Raw genomic sequence first — 20,240 nt, 5'->3', positions numbered from 1 at the left:
AAGACTTAGGTGGGCAGGCCACGTGGCACGAATGGGAGAGGAAAGAGGAGTTTACAGGATTCTTGTTGGGAAACCTGATGGTAAGGGACCAGTAGGAAGACCAAGACGAAGATGGACGGACAACGTTGAGATGGACCTAAGGGAAATCGGTAGGGATGGGAAAGATTATATAGATCTTGCTCAGGATAGGGACAGATGGAAGACCTGTGTTGCTGCAGCCACAAACATGTGGGTTTAAGAAGGCTAGAGAGTTAGGCAGTTCTTATTTACTTCCTTTCTTTGTGTAGTTCTTTTAGTTCTCATAGTCTCGCTTCTTCCCCCTCCCCCTCTCTCTCTATCATACGCTCTTTTTTTTAATATCCATCCTTTCTCACCCTTCCTTTCGCTTCTTTTTCTGTTTCTCATTCTCTCTAACACTGGTTTATTTCTTTTCCTTTTCTTCCTTCTTTTCTCACTCTGTCTTTCGCTTCTTCTTCTTTCCTTTTTCCTTTCTCAAACTGGTTGATTGATTTTCTTTTCTCTTTTTCTATGTCTCTCTCTTTCTTTCTCACACACTTCCCTCTTCCTCTCCTAGTCGTTCTCTCTGTTAATATTTTGTGTCTTAACGATGTCTCGAAAACTGAATATGGAATCTCTCCGTTTTCAGTAAAGAAGCGTGTGCGTGTGTGTGTATGTGTGTCATTTCAATTCATACCTTCTTGATTTTGACTACTCTTGGAATATCTACTGTGAGCGCGGAGGTAATTTTGTGCTGGGATAACCGCTAGTGTTCCTCAACCAAAGAACGCAATCGCAGTATCGCAGTGTTTGGAAGTAACTAGTAACTCAGTTACAAGTAATAGTTACTTTTTTGAAGAAATGTAACTGTAACAGAGTTAGTTTTTTCAATAGAAGTAAGGTTTGAACAGTTGCTTTTACAGTTATTTTTACAGTTACTTCATGACCCTTAAGTTGCTATATAAGTGCCGTAAATTATTGGTGATTTAGGACTCAAAGTGAACCAGAACCATCGATAAACTACTTACTAGTTTCTGCTTCGATACAAATGTCCATCCTTTGTTACATTAATTCCTGCAAACAATAGAAGAGGAAAAGAGAAAGTTGTTGAACTAAATTTGTCTCCTGTATGTGGCCAGTCGGTAGGCTCTGGGTTCCAGGCATTTCTGAGTGACAGGTTTATCGCATGTTTCATCTTCCCTTTGGTAGTCCTCAATTCAAAAGCGATATGCATACCTCGGAAGAGGGGTGGAATTCCCAGAAGCAGGAAGGTGAGATTGAGAGGATTATTTCCTATTGCTGTCAGTTGTGTACTGTCAAGTGTGTCTAGTTTCTGTAGTTTGTTCATCTGTGGCCTCATAATTGTCTCTCGATTTGTGTGATTTGTTTGCAAGAAAATTTCCAGTGGAAAGTACTGTGGAAATAACTGTAACTCTGTTACTTTTTAAAGCAAGTAACTTTCCGAACACTACGCAGTCGGCGATAGTCAATTGTTTCGTTCCTGTCGTTGTAAGTTGAGAGTAAAAACACTGTACTGCTGCAGCAGTACAGAAAACATGCCGGTTCTTTGGTCTTCATATTGTGAGTGAATCAAAAGAGCAGAGTTTGACAACGCCAGACTGCATGGGCCATGCCTTGAAGAATCAAGGTTCTCTAGTTCGTATACCTGGTGCTTTTTTTCCATCAGTATCATCCATTCCAGCCTCAATTTTTGGCTAAGTGTGACTGGACCTACAGTTTTACTATTATGCTATCAAGGACAGCCTTCATCATTCTACAGTAATAAGCGACAAACTTAGGCTTATATCTCGTTCGTTATAAACCATCAGTCATTGTTCTGTTATTATGACTCGTGATACATCAGCGTGTTCTCTCATCAGACTGACGGATGGAATTCTAGAGTTAACGTGTATTTCTGTTCCACCTAATGGATTTTCAGTATTCAGTAATGTGATTTGTGACCCAACCGCCATTTTAGGCGAAACAGGAATTCCTGTTTCACCTATTTCCCATTTCGCCTAACTTAAGCGGAAAGAGAAATATTGCAAATTGAGGAAAATTTCAGAAAACCAGTCTGTCATACGTGATCATCACCGTAAACACTAAATTTGGAAAATAGCTGTCCTTAATGGATAAAGAAAATGAAATATATATATATATATATATAGGGTGTACCAAAAGTTCCATTACCCCCTCTTTGAATTGTAGACAAACCTGCAAAATGTTATTTTAACAGCATGCGTATGATGAGAGGATGGTATACCATTAAATCAGACCAATGGCCACCATTTACTCTTTGTGCACACCGCCATATTCATGGCACAGTATTATTCGCCTCCAGGTGCGATGTGAAATCCTCCGTAACTTGGCTGACGTGAAGGAAGCAAACGCACTGCGAACAGCTTCTTGAAGTTCCTCAGTTGTCTGATAACGATTATGGGCGACTTTATGTTTGATGTGCCCCCATAGCGCATTATCACAAGATGTTAGATTTGGACATTGGGGGGGGGGGCATTTTAAGGGTGCTGGTAACTTTGGCGATCCTCGTCCAATCCGTTTGTCTCTGAACACATCATTGAGGAATTATCTTAAAATGGCCTCCCCGAAATCCAGATCTGACATCTTATGTTACGGAGGATTTCACATCGCACTTGGAGGCGAATAATACTGTGCCATTAAAATGGCGGTGTGCACACAGATCCTCTGGAGTAAATAGTGGTCATTGGTCTGATTTAATGCTATACCATCCTCTCATCATACGCATGCTGTTAAAATAACATTTTGCAGGTTTGTCTACAATTCAAAGGGGGGGGGGGTAATGTGACTTTTGGTACACCCTGTATACCTAGGTATATTGTGTGTACGTGTGTGTATATACAGAAAGTGATCTGTTTACAAAATGATGCATAACGGTACTATAATAGCCTATAGCCTTAGCATAGGTTATGTTTAGTCATATTAGTCAATAGCCTATTACATTATGTATATAAATAAAGTCAATAGCCACCCTTTTCTCTTATTCTATTGGTTAACTATAAGCATGAACACCAAACCACCAGACATTTGTTGAATCATTAACTTGTAATAAATCAAAAACAATTTACAGGTACATTTTTAACAAGTCGATTATGCACACACTATACACACAAAACTCATACCTAAGAAACATATTAATAGCATAGCAAATTTTCCTAATTTCAAATTTCAAGTTAATTAGGTTCGAATTCTGCCTATTGTACGCTCACTTCCATTTGTACACTCCTGTTCGCATAAAGTGGGATATTTTATAATGTGGGACAGTTGAAATATGTGTCACTTTATCCAATCAGTCACATATTTTAGCGTTTTGTCAGCCACAGTTTATCACGACTGATTTAGAAGGGCATAACTGTGATTGTCCCTTCATCTCTTTTATCCAACAGCAATCATCCTCATCTTTGCGATTAGCCAAAATTGGCAGAAAAGGGAAGTAAAATGAACTAAATCAATCAAGTAATAAATTAAAATAATTGATGATTTTGGAGGGGAGAAATTCTTTCAATTCAATTCATCGTTGAAAACTGTATGAATAACTTTTTGGAGGCACCCTTCGGCTAGTAAAATGAAGAGTGGGATATCAGTAGCAATGTTACGTTTGAGAATGCCTCGCGAAGTTGAATTTTGGCAAGTCGGTGAGCGCGCCAAAATTAGACGCGACTTGAGGCCAAAACGGATTCCAGGTGGCACGGTGGGTAGCGTCAGGTGAGCGGACGCCTCATTGCGTCATTCGACGCCCCCCGGGCACTGGCCTCGAGGGGGAAGCGATGCTCGAACGGGAGTTTCCTTCTCGGCTTTGGAATCTGGCGGAAAAGTTATTAATGGGATGGCAACACTTAGGAGCCTGTCCTCCCCTCTTTCGGGGTAATTAGCAATGTTGGCGGGCGTCAGACATCAATATTTCAGGAGCTATTACAGCTACAGACGTAAGATTCCATTAATACAATGGTTAGCCCTATAAGGTAGGTGAGCCAAAGGTAGCCAGTGTTCCCAAAATGGACCACTTTACGAAAATGATATTAGTATTTAACACAGCTAACAGATGGCGCTACATTAATGTATCCAGTGCTCCTCAGTGCACCATGGACAAAACAAACTGTCTCAGGCTGCCAGCAGCCATTTTATTTAAGTTATTGTGAATCCCTGGTATCGTAGAGACCCGTCTTCCACGGAGGTCGTCGTTACTGTCTACAATGCATGTCAACAATCAAAAGTTTGACGCCAACAATTTTCTCTAATAAGATGTAGAAACGTCAATAAACACGAATATGTTTTTTTGAGCACAAGCAGGGCGAAATTGGCCCGATGCTTGAAATCTTCGGTGAACAATAAACACAACGACGTTATAGTTACGTCACAGCGCAAAGAATAATAGTAACTGTATAATAAGTAACGCTGTGTCTAGGCGTCCGAAATTGGGGCTCCAAATTTCATTCTACGACTTATTTTCAGGTTAATATAGCAAAAGAAAACTGTTCAGCTTTCGGAAAATTCTCGTCTGTTTTCATCTGGGCCTACTTCAGGAATAGGCCTAATGCTGCAGCATCAATAGCACCCACCTTAATCCGGCCCTGGGCACAAGCATCATTTTCTAAGCACAACTATATAAGCCGTGGGCCACCTTGGTTACAGATGTAACGGTTTTGTAATTATTTTCTTTTTAAGTTACAAGCAATGTTACAAAGTACCCATTTGGTACACGTTGTTAATTATGTATAGGAGTTATATCTTTTACTTTCAGACATTTATCTCTCATTAAAGATGCGTTCATTGACCTAGAAGCTTAACTAGGGCTACCTTTGATTCACCTACCTTATTAGATTAGTGCAACATATGCTATTGCCTTTGTATGCTAACAGTATAGATGGACTCAAACAGACAGACATGGTCAGCCTGGGTTTCGAAATCGGAACTTTCGGTGTCCAGATCGTAAATCGAACACTCCACGAGTACGGTAAGAGAGTCCGCAGCAATGAAATTGTTGATTACACAAATATCTCAAGATTATTATTTTTTTAACGTCTTATATTCCAGGCGTTCCGTGTTTGGTTTCCGGTGAACTGAAACAAAGTTTTAGTACTTACATTTGAACTCTTTCGGGATGGTTAAATGTGACACTTGTACAGTGGGATCCATGAGTATTACCGTGCAAATTGTCCATGACTATTTTCATTAACTTTTCTCTTACATTCTGTCTGTTTTTAAGCGATGGATTTTTATGTGTGCTGGTGCAAAAGTTGTCAACAGCTTGTTTTGAGTTTTCTTTTAATTCTTGAAGCTCTTATTGGGTCAAATAAAGTGCGCGAACATGGTGATGGACAATTTTCAGGGTAATACTCATGGATCCCACTGCATGTACGCAGTCATAGTCAGAAAGTCACAGGTTCAAATCCCGCCCTCGGGCATCCATATAGAGTTGCCTACAAGAAAGAAAACGGTCGCTTGCATGGACTGATTTTGAAAAGCCCACATTTTCCCCTCTCTTCATCGCGAAGTTCGGAGATTACATGCAATCACCATTTGTCACGGTTGGCCAAAAGTGGCAGAAGACAACGCTAGATTGTGTGGTCTAGTCGGTAAGATATCTGACTTCCACGCAGGAGACACGGGTTCGATTCCCGGGTTGGTTGATCTAAGGTCGGCAGTGGGCGGGTAGTTGATCTTTCTTTGTAATATCTTAATTGTGTTTTATTCATGGCATATTTCTCTTAGTTTTCCTTTTTTTAAATTTGTTCCTAGTGCATTGTTGGCAAGAGTATTTTGTAAGAGCTGTCTATGAGGTTGAACACATACACACACTCTAACAAAAACAATTTAGTCGTTATTTAAAGGGGAAAATTGCGATGTAGAGGGACATTTTGAAAGGTCATTACTGTCTCAATCAATCACCCAACATTAATAAACAATATATATAAATATCTTCGAAAGAACACTCGCCTTCTGGAACTTTTTTCACCGCCGTTGAAGTAATTTCTTACAATCTTCTGAATAAATTAGCTTTTGTTATCAGTACATTGCTGTCAAAATCAATTTGAAGTCAATAACTTTCTTATTTTAATATTTGTTCACAACCAAAATCAAAGGGCGCCCGCAGGAAGGGGCCAGAGGGGGCACTTCCTCCCCCTTGAGATTTCTGGAAAGAGTTAATGCAGTCCGAATGGTGAAATTTTAGAGATATTTGATAAATAAAAATGTTTTCTGTTACTTGCAGGCCGTAAGTTCCAGCAACCACTATTATTATTATTATTATTAGAAGTAGGGTTACATTTAACCTTAGTCTATTTTACACTGATTTTCTAACTATACAGCTTTTTGTCGTACATGAATTTATAACGCAAATTGTATATAGATTACAAAATGTGGGAATTACAAATGTATGTATGTATTTAAAAAGAAAACATAACAAAGAAAAGTTAGTAAAGTTTAAACATCTTTTCAAGTAGCTCATGTGAAGGAGGCAATGAGGTAAAGTGTCAGTATTCGTAGAACGAATAATAATAATAATTATTATTATTATTTTATAGTAGCCTTCGGCACTTAAGAACATAAATCAGAAATACCATGAAGGACAGTAGATTAAGTGATCTCTGTTTAATATCTGTGCATTGTGAAAAAGTACAAAAAGTCAAAGAACTGTTTATCAACAAAGTGATACATGTTTATTGAAAGAAAATGGCAGGCTCGAATCTGAACTTGTATACAATTTAATTTGAATTTTATGATTTGTAAAGTAGTAGTAATAATAATAACGAAAATAATAGCAATAATAGTAATAATAATGATAAAAAATAATAATAAAAGTTTCTATGCCTATGCTCCCCCCCCTGAGAAATTATCTTGCGGGCACCCTACTCCTATTCCAGTACCCAAATTATATTGCTTGCTGCCAGCTATGCAAGCGATAAAACCCACGTCGAACAGCAGCCGTACCACTCTCAAACTTAATTGCAGGTGTACAGGGTACACACCAGATGAAACCCCTATATATCGAAGCCTTTCTATCCATACTCAAACGGATTTCTATGTACAAGACATGATAATCGTGTCGATGCCTGGGGCACCATAATTCCCCTTTCCAATATGTAGGCAACGAATGTTGGCTACAGGTATTCCCATACCCGGGACAAAACGCATCTGTGTAATGAGATTGAAGGAGCAGTGACGCAATGAGAAAGAACAACAGCGTGTAGGTATCGCTAGGCAATCAATCCATTGGTCCGTTGTATGGGGAATGTAGGATATTGGGCGTAAGCAAACCATGAATACAAGACATGCATTACATTTCCCACGATCAACTTCTCGAAACACATTTCTGTTCCTAATGGTTTTCGAGCCGCGAAGGTTGGTATATGATTAATCTAAACCCTTGAGAAATGACATGTTACGCATGGTGATGAGGTGGTAATCCCACAACGAGAAACTAAGTTTCGTGTTCCTCCAAGTAAGGGCAATGCTCTTCTCGAAATGTGAAATCCCTCGCAGTAAGTCAATGAGTGCATACTCGGTCTCTTGAATCTGTGAAGCAAGGTCGCGCATAACGAAAGAGAAGGGGAAAGAGCGAGTTGGAGAAGCAAAGCAGTGCGCGCTGCTCAAAACGGCTGGTAGCTGCACTCACTCCCCCCGTCACGAGTTCATTGGTCGAGACCTCTCAAGTCCCTACTTCCGCAGACTTGTTTTCGTTCGCTTGCTCCAGAGACACACGGGACAGAGTGTATTTCCTTGGGGGATATAACTCATCGCATCAAACTCGAACACCTTATTGGTCAAGCGCCGCATTTCTACTTGTAACGTAAGCGCGGAATGGTCGCTGCTGTCCCGTAGGTCATAGTCCCAACGTCCTCTACTAGATGGCAGCAGCAGCGTTTCCTCTCCCTACTGACAAGCCACGCGTGTGACAGTAAGTTATATTCTAAGACCCGCTTTAGACAATACCATTTTCCTTAGCACTTTTCTTAACATTTGTGCCATAACCAAAGTCCTACCGTGTAAAGTGAAAAATCTTATGGCATTTCAGATGCCATGGCATATTTCATGGCATTTCTCAAGGATAGAACCCGTCCTATTTCAGTAGCATAACCAATCAGAAGCGACATCTAGGTCACGCGTGCAGTTGTAATGGCGGCCGCGTGAGATGTGAACAATATATCACTTCACATGTTTAAAAGCCGATAACTATTCAACCGAGAGGAATAACGTTTCGTATAAAACGTTATTAGGTACAAAAGAATGGCGCTGCTTAAATACATACTTTACAACGTTTACTGTACACGTATGAAAGAATACTTTAGTTGTTTCAAATGTAAACACCGTGCACACAGCATAGATGGCGTTACTCGACGTGCCTTTCATGCTGTATATGTTATACATTGTGATCGCAAGAGCTAGCCGAAAAGTTACATGAAATGCTTGCGTGTAACGTACTATCTGCTATAAGATTTTTGGAAGCATTATGCTAGCACAAAATACTAAAGGAAATGCTTTGGTCTAAAACCGGCTTAGCCGTGATAAGGTGATAATGTTCTTATTGAGTTGACTCCATGTTGACACTACCCTGGTTATTTCGTAGCCGTGGACTAAAATTAGAAACCCACATTTACATTTTTAGATGTTATTGTTCACGAGATGTTGCCTGATAAAGAAATATCAATCAATTATCAATCATTATCTGGCATTTTGTTCACGATGTATTTCTAAACACTTTTATAGTGCAAGGCTTAGTATGTCTAATGGTCCCTGGGAGTTCAGTACGTATTTCAGTATTGATTTTCATTAGTACATAATCTTCGCAATTAGCCAACAGTGACACAAAAGCAAAGTAAAATAAACTAAATCAATATTATCGGTACATAAAAAGTTATGGCACTACTAGTCTTCTGTAGGCTAAAATTTGTCCTTTATGCCCTAGTGCTTCTATATTTGGTACGGTCAATAAATAACCGGATTAATGCCGTGAAAAAGCGAAATAAAGTGACAGAGCGATGAAACTTGCGGGATATGTAGGCCAGGCTGGGGTACGCCACATGTCTTTGAGACGAGTTCCAGACCGCGTTACTAGGTAGCAGCACTGACACGGAAGGAATATTGTGTATGTGTAATTTGCCCCCAAGGCGCCAGTCAGTCATTGAGTGAGGTGAGTCATGGCGTTAACCGGTGGTATACCTACGCCAAAGAGTAAACGCGACAGAAAGAAGTGAGCAAGATCTCGTCCATTGCCACAATGCGCTCCAGGAAACAGTCGAAAACTGTATCACGGATCGCTGAACCTCCTTTGTAGCACCGGACACTGACGCCATACACAACCTCCCTTCCGTGCCAGTGCTGCTACACAGGGCCGGATTAAGGTGTGCGCTATTGATGCTGCAGCATTAGGCCCATTCCTGAAATAGGCCCAGATGAAAACAGACGAGAATTTTTCCAAAAAGCTGAACAGCTTTCTTTTGCTATATTAACCTGAAAATAAATCTTAGAATTAAATTTGGAGCCCCAATTCCGGACGCCTAGACACAGCGTTACTTATTATAAAGTTACTATTATTCCTTGCGCTGTGACGGAACTATAACGTCGTTGTGTTTATTGTTCACCGAAGATTTCAAGCATCAGGCAAAATTTCGTCTTAATCCATCCCTGCTACTACCTAGTAACGCGGTCTGGAACTCGTCTCGCAGACATGTGGCGTACCCCAGCCTGGCCTACATATTCCGTAAGTTTCATCGCTCTGTCACTTCATTTCGCTTTTTCACGGCATTCATCCGGTTATTTATTGACCGTACCTTCGTGGCGGAGTGGTTAGTACAGCGCGCTACGACTCCAGGGTCCCGGTTGGAATCCCCGCCTTGGCGTTATTTGTCTGTGTCGACCAGTTTCATCATATCATCACTCATTCTCATCGTCGCGATTAGCTGAAAGTGTCAGAAAAGCGACGCTAAGTGAAAAGAAATCAAATCATTGTACTAAATATGGACTAATCACCCATTGGATCTACAGGAAGATTCCAACCAGTAAAAGTGCCACACGGGAATCGAACACGGTACCTCTTGATCATAAAAATAACATTAACCTATGTGCTATGGAGGAGATCAATTTGATAGTGGTTTCTGAGATAATGATAACAGAAAACTTCAAAATTGTGAGCCAGTATGACTTCTGAGTCTGAAATCTGTAAAGTTTCAGAAAAGCCTGAAACTACTAATGAGAGTGATAACCGTTTTACTAACGAGATTCCACGGTAGCCACAAGGTGTCAAGGGTCCAATTATGCATTCCTCCAGCAGACATACTTCTGCGGCGGTAATTTTAAAATGTGGAAGTAATTTATTTTTCCGTACTGCAAATTGCTAGATATCCTCAGAGTATGCTAAACCACCATCATATTTCTTGACAGAGGTCTGTTTCCATCAGAAGAGGGGGAGGAGGTCGTCTGCAGTGCGTCACGGCTGCAGCTGAATTAAGTTCGAGTCTTCACATCTACAGGGTGATCAAGAGAGAGAGAGAGAAATGAAAACTTTAATTTATCTTTATTTTTTATCTAGTATATTTCTTCATGTATGGTTGCGTAAGTCAATGAAATTTTAACGTAGACATCTACATAGACATGACCTACATATAATTCTTCGTCGTGGATTGATTTAGTTTATTTTACTTCGCTTTTGTGCCACGTTTGGCTAATTGCGAAGATGGGGATGAGTGATGATACAATGAAATTGATGGATGGACACGTACCAACACCCATGCCCAGGCCGGGATTTGAACCCGAGACCCCTGGCGTCGTAGCGCGATGTGCTAACCACTCTGCTACGGGGGGCGACATATACCTCTTGGAGAAAAACCTTTGAGATGGACGTGCAGTCGTTCGTGAGCCACTACGCCCTATACCCTGTTCCAGCTAACTGAGGAGCAAGGCCGGGCACAGCGTCAGAGAAACGAGGAAAATCTGTTGGCCAGAGCGAAGCAGAAGACGCTGATGGGAAGGCTGGTAACTTCAGTCGATTTCCCCCACTCCACGCAATTCCGTTCCTCTCACGTGTTCATTGGTGAAGCCGTCTCGCGTCACTACTTGCGCAGAGACTTAATTTCGTTTGCCTGCTCCACAGTTAGCTGGGACGGACTATAAGCGTGTTGGTCTGGTAAGCATGCATAGAGAAATTGAATTTTCATTTGCCATAGCATTTCTATTCGGCCCAGGCTTCCAGAGGGCAAGAAACCACTGCTATTCACTGGTGCAACGGTGTGAAGAGGGCGCCATCTTTAAAATGACAAAAATGGCGTTTTGAAGTTTACATGATCAGTGTTGCAACCTTGAGGTTGTTCTGTAAATTATAGTTGATACCAGAGGCGTCTTGTGAACGCATGCGGTGCATGCTGCGCATGCGTCAATTTTGGGAAAGGACAGCTTGCTCTGCGTCGACATTCATGAGCGTTTCTACATTCTAATCTCTTCATATAGAAGTATTTATTTTACACGAGAGCGCTGAACTAAGCTTATATTACATTTCTTGGATCTGAAGTGACGCATGTGTCAATTGTGGGAAAAGAATTATTACTTTCTTTCACTTCAGATCAAAGAAATGTAATATAAGCTTAGTTCAGCGCTCTCGTGTAAAATAAATACTTCTCCTATATGAAGAGATTAGAATGTAGAAACGCTCATGAATGTCGTTGCTGAGCAAGCTGTCTTTTTCGCCACAATTGACGCATGCGCAGCATTCCCGCATGCGTTCACGAGACGCCTCTGGTTGATACTTTGAATACACGTGCTCCTCATCATTCGTCCACACTATAATTACTTGTGTGTCAGCAAAGAACAAGTTTAATTCGTTCCACTGTGATAACCTAGTACACAATTCATCATTGAATCAATATTATACACAATCATCGATTTAATTAAGTTTTGACGTGAGTAAGGCCTCTATGCGATAGTGTAGAATGAATTTCTGATGCGGATAGTATTCATATTTTGAAAAGCGAGTAACTGAAGACGTACAAGGCATGCATACGTTTTGTGTAAATACGATTAATTAAAGGATCACTTAAAGGGCTTTGTCTCTATATAGTCTGTGTGTTTAACTTGTTGATACAAGTTTAATAATTACATTAAACAATTTGCATGTATACATTTTTAACAACTTGCCATTCCAATCATATAAATGAAACCGTGCCTTCATGTGGACATTGTGCCACTCGAACGCTTGCGATCAGATCCACACTGCCCGCCGGCGAAACCCTACTCGCGCAACCCTTGAATTCAAGTGCATAGATTTAATTATTTCAATCATGTACTTTTATCACTTTTATAACATGGCGATATTTCATCAGGCAAGACAGGACATGTTACTCAATGTTATCTGTACTTAGACCACTAGGTTAACGTTTAATGTTAAAAAATAACATGCCAAAGAATTTGTGATAATTAAGGTTTCTGTTGACTGTGTCTGCTAAAAATTATACATTCCGCTACTTATAATAATACGCATAAATATAATGATGAGAGATCAGTTGGACCTAACAATATGTTTTATGAATAACAAGCGGATTACCCGGCATTGCCCGGGTATTTATTTATTCCAATCTTGTATTAGACAGGAAAATATTTAATTCTAACCATAGTGTAAAAAGGTTAAAAAAAGGTAAAGTGTTCCCCTGTGCTTAGCACCACGCCATGAAGGCGCATAGGGGGTGCGGGGATAATGCCCCTCAATTTCTTGATCCGGTCGTGAGTGGGGGTGATGTGATCAGCACCACGCCCCTGACCGCCTTTACCCCCCAGGGTTTCCCCCAAACTATAGTGTAAAATGTAACTAATTTTAAATGTGATCGTGAATGTCGCCAATTAGCTAAGCGACTCCGAAAACTATGGATTCGACACTAATCTAGGTCATTTGTGGCATTTTATTTTTCACCCCCTCTCCCCCCCCCCCCACCCATGCCGATAGGTGATGAGCTTGGAGTTGAACCGCATTGGGAGTGTCACGAAAAGTATGGATTCCACAATAATATCGGTCGATTTCGCAACACAGCCTGAATGTTAGACAACCCGAGAAACACTATCGTTTTGCGGATTGCATAGGGTCACGGATGTCTGTTTGTGCGGAATTTAATATCGGCGGTTTTCGATCATTTTTACATGTCACCCCTTCCCACCCCACCCCTAAGGGTGCCAGGGGAATCTTACCCCCAAAGTATTATTTCCAGATTGCAAGTGGTACGTGTACCAAGTTTGGTTGAAATTGCTCCAGTCGTTCGAGAGTTATGCGAGAACAAACAAACATACACACACATTTTTTAACATTAATATCTTCGGAGTGACTATTTTCACCAGGTGTTGAAGCTAGCTTTTGAGCTATTTTCACCAGATTTTAAACTGCACGTACATGATCTACAACCTGATCTGGTCTGCTACACGGACGTGTGTATTCTTTAGTTGTTGTTGCGTATGAAGCTTACGTCGGTGTGTGTTTATTTTCGTGTAGGAGACAAGTACTTCATTTTTCATCATGCGATGGATTTGGAAAAATACTGCAAGGTGTTCTATATGGACTGGTGCTTCTAATATGTCACATGACAAGTATGAAGGAATAATATATTCCTAAATTATTTTATTGTTAGGTGAGGCAGGTCATTTTTAGGGCTATTAGCATTAAAAGTGCTTCAATAAATACTTCCTAACAGCTGATCATATAATTTATGGTCTTCCGCACTTTCTACTGACTGGAGTAGTCGCAGCCATTTTTAATTTTAAATAAATTCTTAGCAGTAAGTTCAGCAACACTGGCAATAAATATAATAAAATAACATAAACGTATTAATTTACCTATTGTCATATTATTATTATTATTGGACATATTAATCTTTCACCTATTATATACTTTATTATTACATGTGAAACACTTCGTTGGGACCACTCCCGAAAATATAGTTCTGGATACGTGCCTGTTCGGATCTCACTTTAAACTGTAGGTGCATTCCTGATTATCCTATCTGTGCATAAAGTAGATTTTAAAAGAAACTATTTTCTGTTCTTTCCTCTTCGCTATCATATTTATAGGCAAGGAAAAGGTAAAGTTCCCCGTGCATATAGCACCGTGCCATGAAGGCCATTCTCACACATTCTCGATCTCGGCCATTTTGGAGGTGATGTGGTTAGCACCACGCTCTGGCCGTATTTACCTGCACGCCATCCCCAGGCTTTTTCCTCAGGTAACCATTGATTTGAGGCTGGGTGAGCCCCAGAGTCGATTTTGTGCAACCGAAAAAATTCCGACCTTTGATCACCCACCCAGGGGATCGAACCCGTGTCTCCCGCGTGACAGTTTGAGTTCATCTCGTTTCTCTTTTAGGCAGATTTCAGACAGAAGCGACACTGGCCGAAGCGACAGCTCCCCCCTCCTCCTCCTACACCCCGAGGCAGAGTGAGACGAAAGGGACAAGCGACTACTGCAGCTTGTCGCGTCACTTCCGTACGAAAGGTTGCATTTATTTCCATCATTTTTTGCCACTTCGGTCCTAAAGCCTCTTAGACATGAGCTACTGAATCTATAATATTCTTTCTTATTATTTATAGTTAGACAGGCTCGGAAGGTGAGGAAAAATCCTTTTTTCCCTAGTGTCCGAAGACTAGGCCCAACATTGTAGGCCAGAAAAAGGTGGTTTTTATTTGTCCATTTTTGCCTTTTTCGGCGTTTGTTGGTTTATTGGTCCTTTCTTAGTCTATTTTTAGGTCTTAACGGCTTTTTTTTTGCAACTTCACCTTCTTTCGACTACATTTTTGCTGCCTATTCTCAATTCGAATCATCATCAGTTCATCATCACCTCTTAAACATCCTTTCTGTTGTAAAGAAATAAAGGAAAAGAAATAAATAAATACATTTGAACCATCCTTAAAACGAGAGAAAAACATTTTTTTGACTGAAAGAAGATGCATTTCATTCATATCGTTTTTTCGCACTGTGTGTTCCATACCACCAGTATTTTGTATTTCTTTTATTCATTAAATATGTAATTAAAACTGAAGTTATTACTTAATTTGGATCACATTTATACGTCCTTTTTCCCGTTTTCGGTCCTTTATTTGATATTGTTAGGTCTTTTTATAGGTCATTTTTTGGCAATTTATAGGTCCTCAACTTCCGAGCCCTCTTAATAAGTATCACAATAATTATTAAGATCCAGAGTTCAAATGTAAACATGGTATTAGGCAGGCTTCAATATTTCAGGACGAAATCTCGACATTGTCCTTGGGGAAAATTTTATGAAAGCTCTGGATGGTTCTACGTACAGCCAACGGCAAAGATAATGGTAGGCAAATTGTCCACCTCTATTTTCATTACTTCTTTCTTCTACATCCTGTGTTGTTTTAAGGAATAAAACTATGTTGGTTCGAAGCAGGCATTGTTCTCTGCTTATTGACGTCATTATTTCAATTCATTGTCATCACATTGTGTAATTCAGACCGAATGAAAATGGTGCTGGACAATTCGCCTACTGTTTCTTTTGCCGGTGGGTGTACCACTCACTGCCATAAGACGGAGAAGCCAGTTTCGTTGCTTTCATTCACTTCGTCGCTAAAAAATCCGTGTGGAAAATAGCTAAATAAAAGAGGAAATGAAATTTCTACTTCAGTTCTTTCCTTTCTCTACCAAACGAGCCCATACTCCTTGGTATTTGCTTTCAATCAAAACTAAATTCTTCTTTTCTTCCTGTTCGTAGTCAACAATCATATTCTCCTGTCTTTTCCTAACTTTCATAAACTTCTCACGTCTTCGCACAATTCACTTCGTCTTTTAAATCTATTTGTCTGGCCAAATAATAGTAGAGCTTCCAAGGCAATGAAAATATTTTTTAAAAAATGTTCTTTGAGAAGTTTGTGAATGTGCTCACACTTGGCGTAGTGAGTCCAAGAAGGGGAAGTTTCTTTGACGTCACAAAATGTATATCTCTGTGTCCATTCAACGATGAAAAGGATTATTTGACGAATATTCTTTTGTCGCCAATATCATTTCTTTCTGAGAAACGATGTTTACTTGGTGTCAGAATTTCAGTGTTGTCAGAGAAAGGAACTAACTTCTTTGATTCTCAGTGTTGCCAGAGCAGGATTTGAAATTATCGTGTAAGATTTCATTGTTGCCAGTGGGCCATTCCAACTCGGAAATGAGTTCTTGTATTTCTGGAGGTGTTGTTGAGCAGTGTTTTCTTCCGTGTTGTCTAAACTATCTGTAATGGTGTACAAGACGCTGTAAAAACATACACAAAACATTATTGATCATATCTAGCTCTTGCAAAAGTTTCAACTCGGAAACTTACTATGCGACATAAGCAGCGCTCCCAAAATAGGCAAATCGGCTTTCCGTCCACCATCTTGGAATACGCTGACTGATTTCGTCCCAATTCCGTACTAGAACAGTCCTTGAAGGTAACAATCCGCGTTAAAAATTTCAGCCTATGAGCTCTATTTGTCTCCCGCCGAGTTCCAGATCTGAGATTTTTTTCAGAATCATGAATGGACAACCCTCTGCCACTTTTCATATCTGGATTCTACGCAAAAACGACAAATAAAACAACATATTTTGCAAAAACGGTCCAAGGCTATCTTTATGAACTGCAGACTCTCTACAATTCACTAAATGATCCTCTAGTCTTCCATCTCTCCAAACTTCCTAAACAGAGAATATCAAGCAGGTGAAGAGTTGATAATACTTATTATTATTATTATTATTATTATTCTGTTTTGTATGCATGTGCATTGCATTACATTATTTTTCATTTTATTGCTGATATACTTATATAGAATTGATTTATTTTCTGTTTAGGATTTCTCAAATAAATTTTGTGGCAGTTGTCGTGGACCACATTGCTCATCCCGTTCCCTTCTTGAGTTCGCACTCCGTTTTGTTTTATGACAATTGGATTTTTTTTAAGTCCATTTTATATTCAGATAGAATAATCTGGACTTGACCTACAGTTTAAAGTTGGATCCGAACCACTATAAGCCTCCACCCGAATCCCCTGGATTACAATTCGAAGTTTTTATTATGAATTGAGAGCCGTAGTAATATAATGTAATGAAGTCTGTATAGAGATTTAGAATTTCTTTCTCAAGCTTCGAAAATGGAGTCTGTATAGAGATTTAGAATTTCTTTCTCAAGCTCCGAAAATGGAGTCTGTATAGAGATTTAGAATTTCTTCCTCAAGCTCCGAAAATGAAGTCTGTATAGAGATTTAGAATTTCTTCCTCAAGCTCCGAAAATGAAGTCTGTATAGAGATTTAGAATTTCTTCCTCAGGCTCCGAAAATGAAGTCTGTATTGAGATTTAGAATTTCTTCCTCAAGCTCCGAAAATAAAGTCTGTATTGAGATTTAGAATTTCTTCCCCAAGCTCCGAAAATAAAGTCTGTATTGAGATTTAGAATTTCTTCCTCAGGCTCCGAAAATGAAGTCTGTATAGAGATTTAGAATTTTTCCTCAAGCTCCGAAAATGAAGTCTGTATAGAGATTTAGAATTTCTCCCTTAAGCTCCGAAAATTAAGTCTGTATAGAGATTTAGAATTTCTTCCTCAAGCTCCGAAAAATAAGTCTGTATTGAGATTTAGAATTTCTTCCTTAAGCTCCGAAAATGAAGTCTGTATAGAGATTTAGAATTTCTTTCTCAAGCTCCGAAAATGAAGTCTGTATAGAGATTTAGAATTTCTCCCTTAAGCTCCGAAAATTAAGTCTGTATAGAGATTTAGAATTTCTTCCTCAAGCTCCGAAAATTAAGTCTGTATTGAGATTTAGAATTTCTGCCTTAAGCTCCGAAAATGAAGTCTGTATAGAGATTTAGAATTTCTTCCTCAAGCTCCGAAAATGAAGTCTGTATAGAGATTTAGAATTTCTTCCTTAAGCTCCGAAAATTAAGTCTGTATAGAGATTTAGAATTTCTTCCCCAAGCTCCGAAAATGAAGTCTGTGTAGAGATTTAGAAATTTCGAAACTGGGCGAAAGGTAGAAATACGAATATATGAGCACGCATGCTAAATATTGCTTTTTAAATTTAAATTTGCTAAACAATGAAGTTCGTACTCTGTGATATTGTCCAAAGGTGCAGATGGTAGAAAATCTATTAAAGACGAAGTTAACTTGGTTATCTTGAAAGCTAACACAGTGCAACTGCTTTGTAAACAAACACTGAAGGAAATCCTAGCGGCCAAAGACACGCTGCACCACCATGCCTATAGCTCTTTTCAGTTCTTACGGCGGGCGCTCTAGAAGCTGGCAGGGGCAGTGGGGAGCGGGGATTATTCAACAGACCAACCAGACAACAGCAGTGGCGCCGAGAGACAAGACGCGGCTGGAAAAAGTATTATCTGAAACTCGTTCTACTGGCCGCTACGTTTCTTATCGCGCTGGATTGGTCGCTTCCCCGCTCCCCACTTTCCCTGCCAGCTTCTAGAGCGCCCGCCGTAAGAACTGAAAAGAGCTATAGTAGTTATTCTTGAGCGGAAATAAAAGTTCGTTTGTTCCACGTCCAGTAAAACTCATAGTCGTCTGCGACTTACTTTAAATGATACGAAGTATGGGCCATTCCGAAGGTCCCCGATAAACTTGTTCTCCATATTTTTCTTAAGAAGAAGAGGTTCTTATCTTCATATGTTCTTTCACTTCCAGATACGTGCCGAGGCAGCGTACTTATATGATGCTGTGTACTTGTATGCGGACGCCCTGAATGACATCTTGGACCATGGCGAGGACCCTCGGAATGGAACCACAGTCATCAATTATATCAAAGGGCGGAGCTATCAAAGCATAATGGGGTAAGTTCGTCATCAGATTTATGGCAATTTTACACATATTAAACTCATAGTGACAGTACCTAAATACATGACTTGCTAGTTTTTCGACCAGACTTCTACAATGCATTAAAGAACATTTGATGTACAATTGAAACTATCATTGTTATGTGAAGTCTACAGCTTTTAATTATTATTATTATTATTACGCTTTGTGAACTGGATGATTTTTTTTTCAAGAGGATTACCTGAGAGAAATTGAAAATTGGATCTTAAACTCAATGAAATATTATCTACCGTTTGAATTTCCTTGTTTGAGTATTGCAAAATTTCAAATAGTTAAACATACGTGCTCAGCCTTTATATCAAACAATAGCCCGTCAATTTAAATCTAATATAGACCAACTGCAGAAAAGTGCACTAAAATCTGTCAACTATTTACCGAAATACTGCAAACTGTAATACATTTGTATTTACTCGAATATTTCCGAAATGAGACGCGCGTTTATTTATGTGCATGTGATAATATACAGTATATAGCATATGTTTTGTCTAGATTTAGATTTTCTGTGTTTATTTTTCTTTTCCTTTTTATGATTGATTGATTGATTGATTTAGTTTATTTTACTTCGCGTTTTGTGCCTCTTGGCTAATTTGCGAAGATGGGGATGAGTGATGAAATGATGAAATTGATAATGGACATTCACAAACAACCAAGCCCGACCGGGATTCGAACCCGGGACCCTTGGCGTCGCAGCGCGATGTGCTAACCACTCGGCCACAGGGTCGGGCTTTTCCTTTTTATGATATAACTTTGTACGTACTGCTATATACACTTTATTCCAGACAAGAAATTGTAACCGTGGTTAAGTGGTGAAGAACACCCCACAGACTTAATTTCGTCACGGGAAATAAGGCAAAATAAATAAGTAAAAAAGTAAATATATTCAAAAGTTCTCGCAAGGTGAGTTTAGATCTCAATGAACATTGGAGCAGGAAATGCTATTCGCTTTTTCAGATTTGATTTACTGTTTCTAATATGATTCTTAAGTTTCACGTCTCCACTCACTCACTTATTCTCTCTCTATCTATCTGTCTGTCTCTCTCTCTCTATTTTTCTCTGTATGTCTGTGTGTGTGAGAGAGAGAATGTATATATTTATTTCCAATATATTTTATTGTGTGGATTGTCTTCTACTTCCCCAGTGGGGGTCCAAAAGAGGGAATTTTCCCTCATCATCGAAAAAAATAGCACGGTGGTCGAACACGTTTAGTGATAGACATTCGATCTCGCTACCACCAAAGTTCCCGGGTTCGAGCAGCTTGAGCAGGGCCGTATCAAGGTTGGTGGAGGCCCCTGGGCAAATTTTTTTGTGGGGCCCCCTATTTTTTTTTATTATTTTTTACTAGGAGCTTTATTAGCTCAACCAATTTTCAGCAGTTGAAATGGTA

General features: G+C 39.6%; 1 protein-coding gene across 1 annotated transcript in view; it reads left to right on the top strand.

Annotated features, from left to right (window-relative positions):
• The window catches only part of LOC145999023 (guanylate cyclase 32E), a 511,534-nt gene that overhangs the window by 312,874 nt on the left and 178,420 nt on the right, over positions 1-20,240 (top strand). Inside the window, exon 7 of the mRNA XM_083135915.1 lies at positions 18,668-18,813. Within this exon, the coding sequence (XP_082992041.1) occupies positions 18,668-18,813 (146 nt within the window). The remainder of the gene's footprint in view (positions 1-18,667; positions 18,814-20,240) is intronic.

Source organism: Lepisma saccharinum, chromosome 14 (assembly GCF_977018435.1).
Source record: "Lepisma saccharinum chromosome 14, izLepSacc3.1, whole genome shotgun sequence".
NCBI classification, from domain to species: domain Eukaryota; kingdom Metazoa; phylum Arthropoda; class Insecta; order Zygentoma; family Lepismatidae; genus Lepisma; species Lepisma saccharinum.
This window is presented reverse-complemented; position numbering and strand designations above follow the sequence as displayed.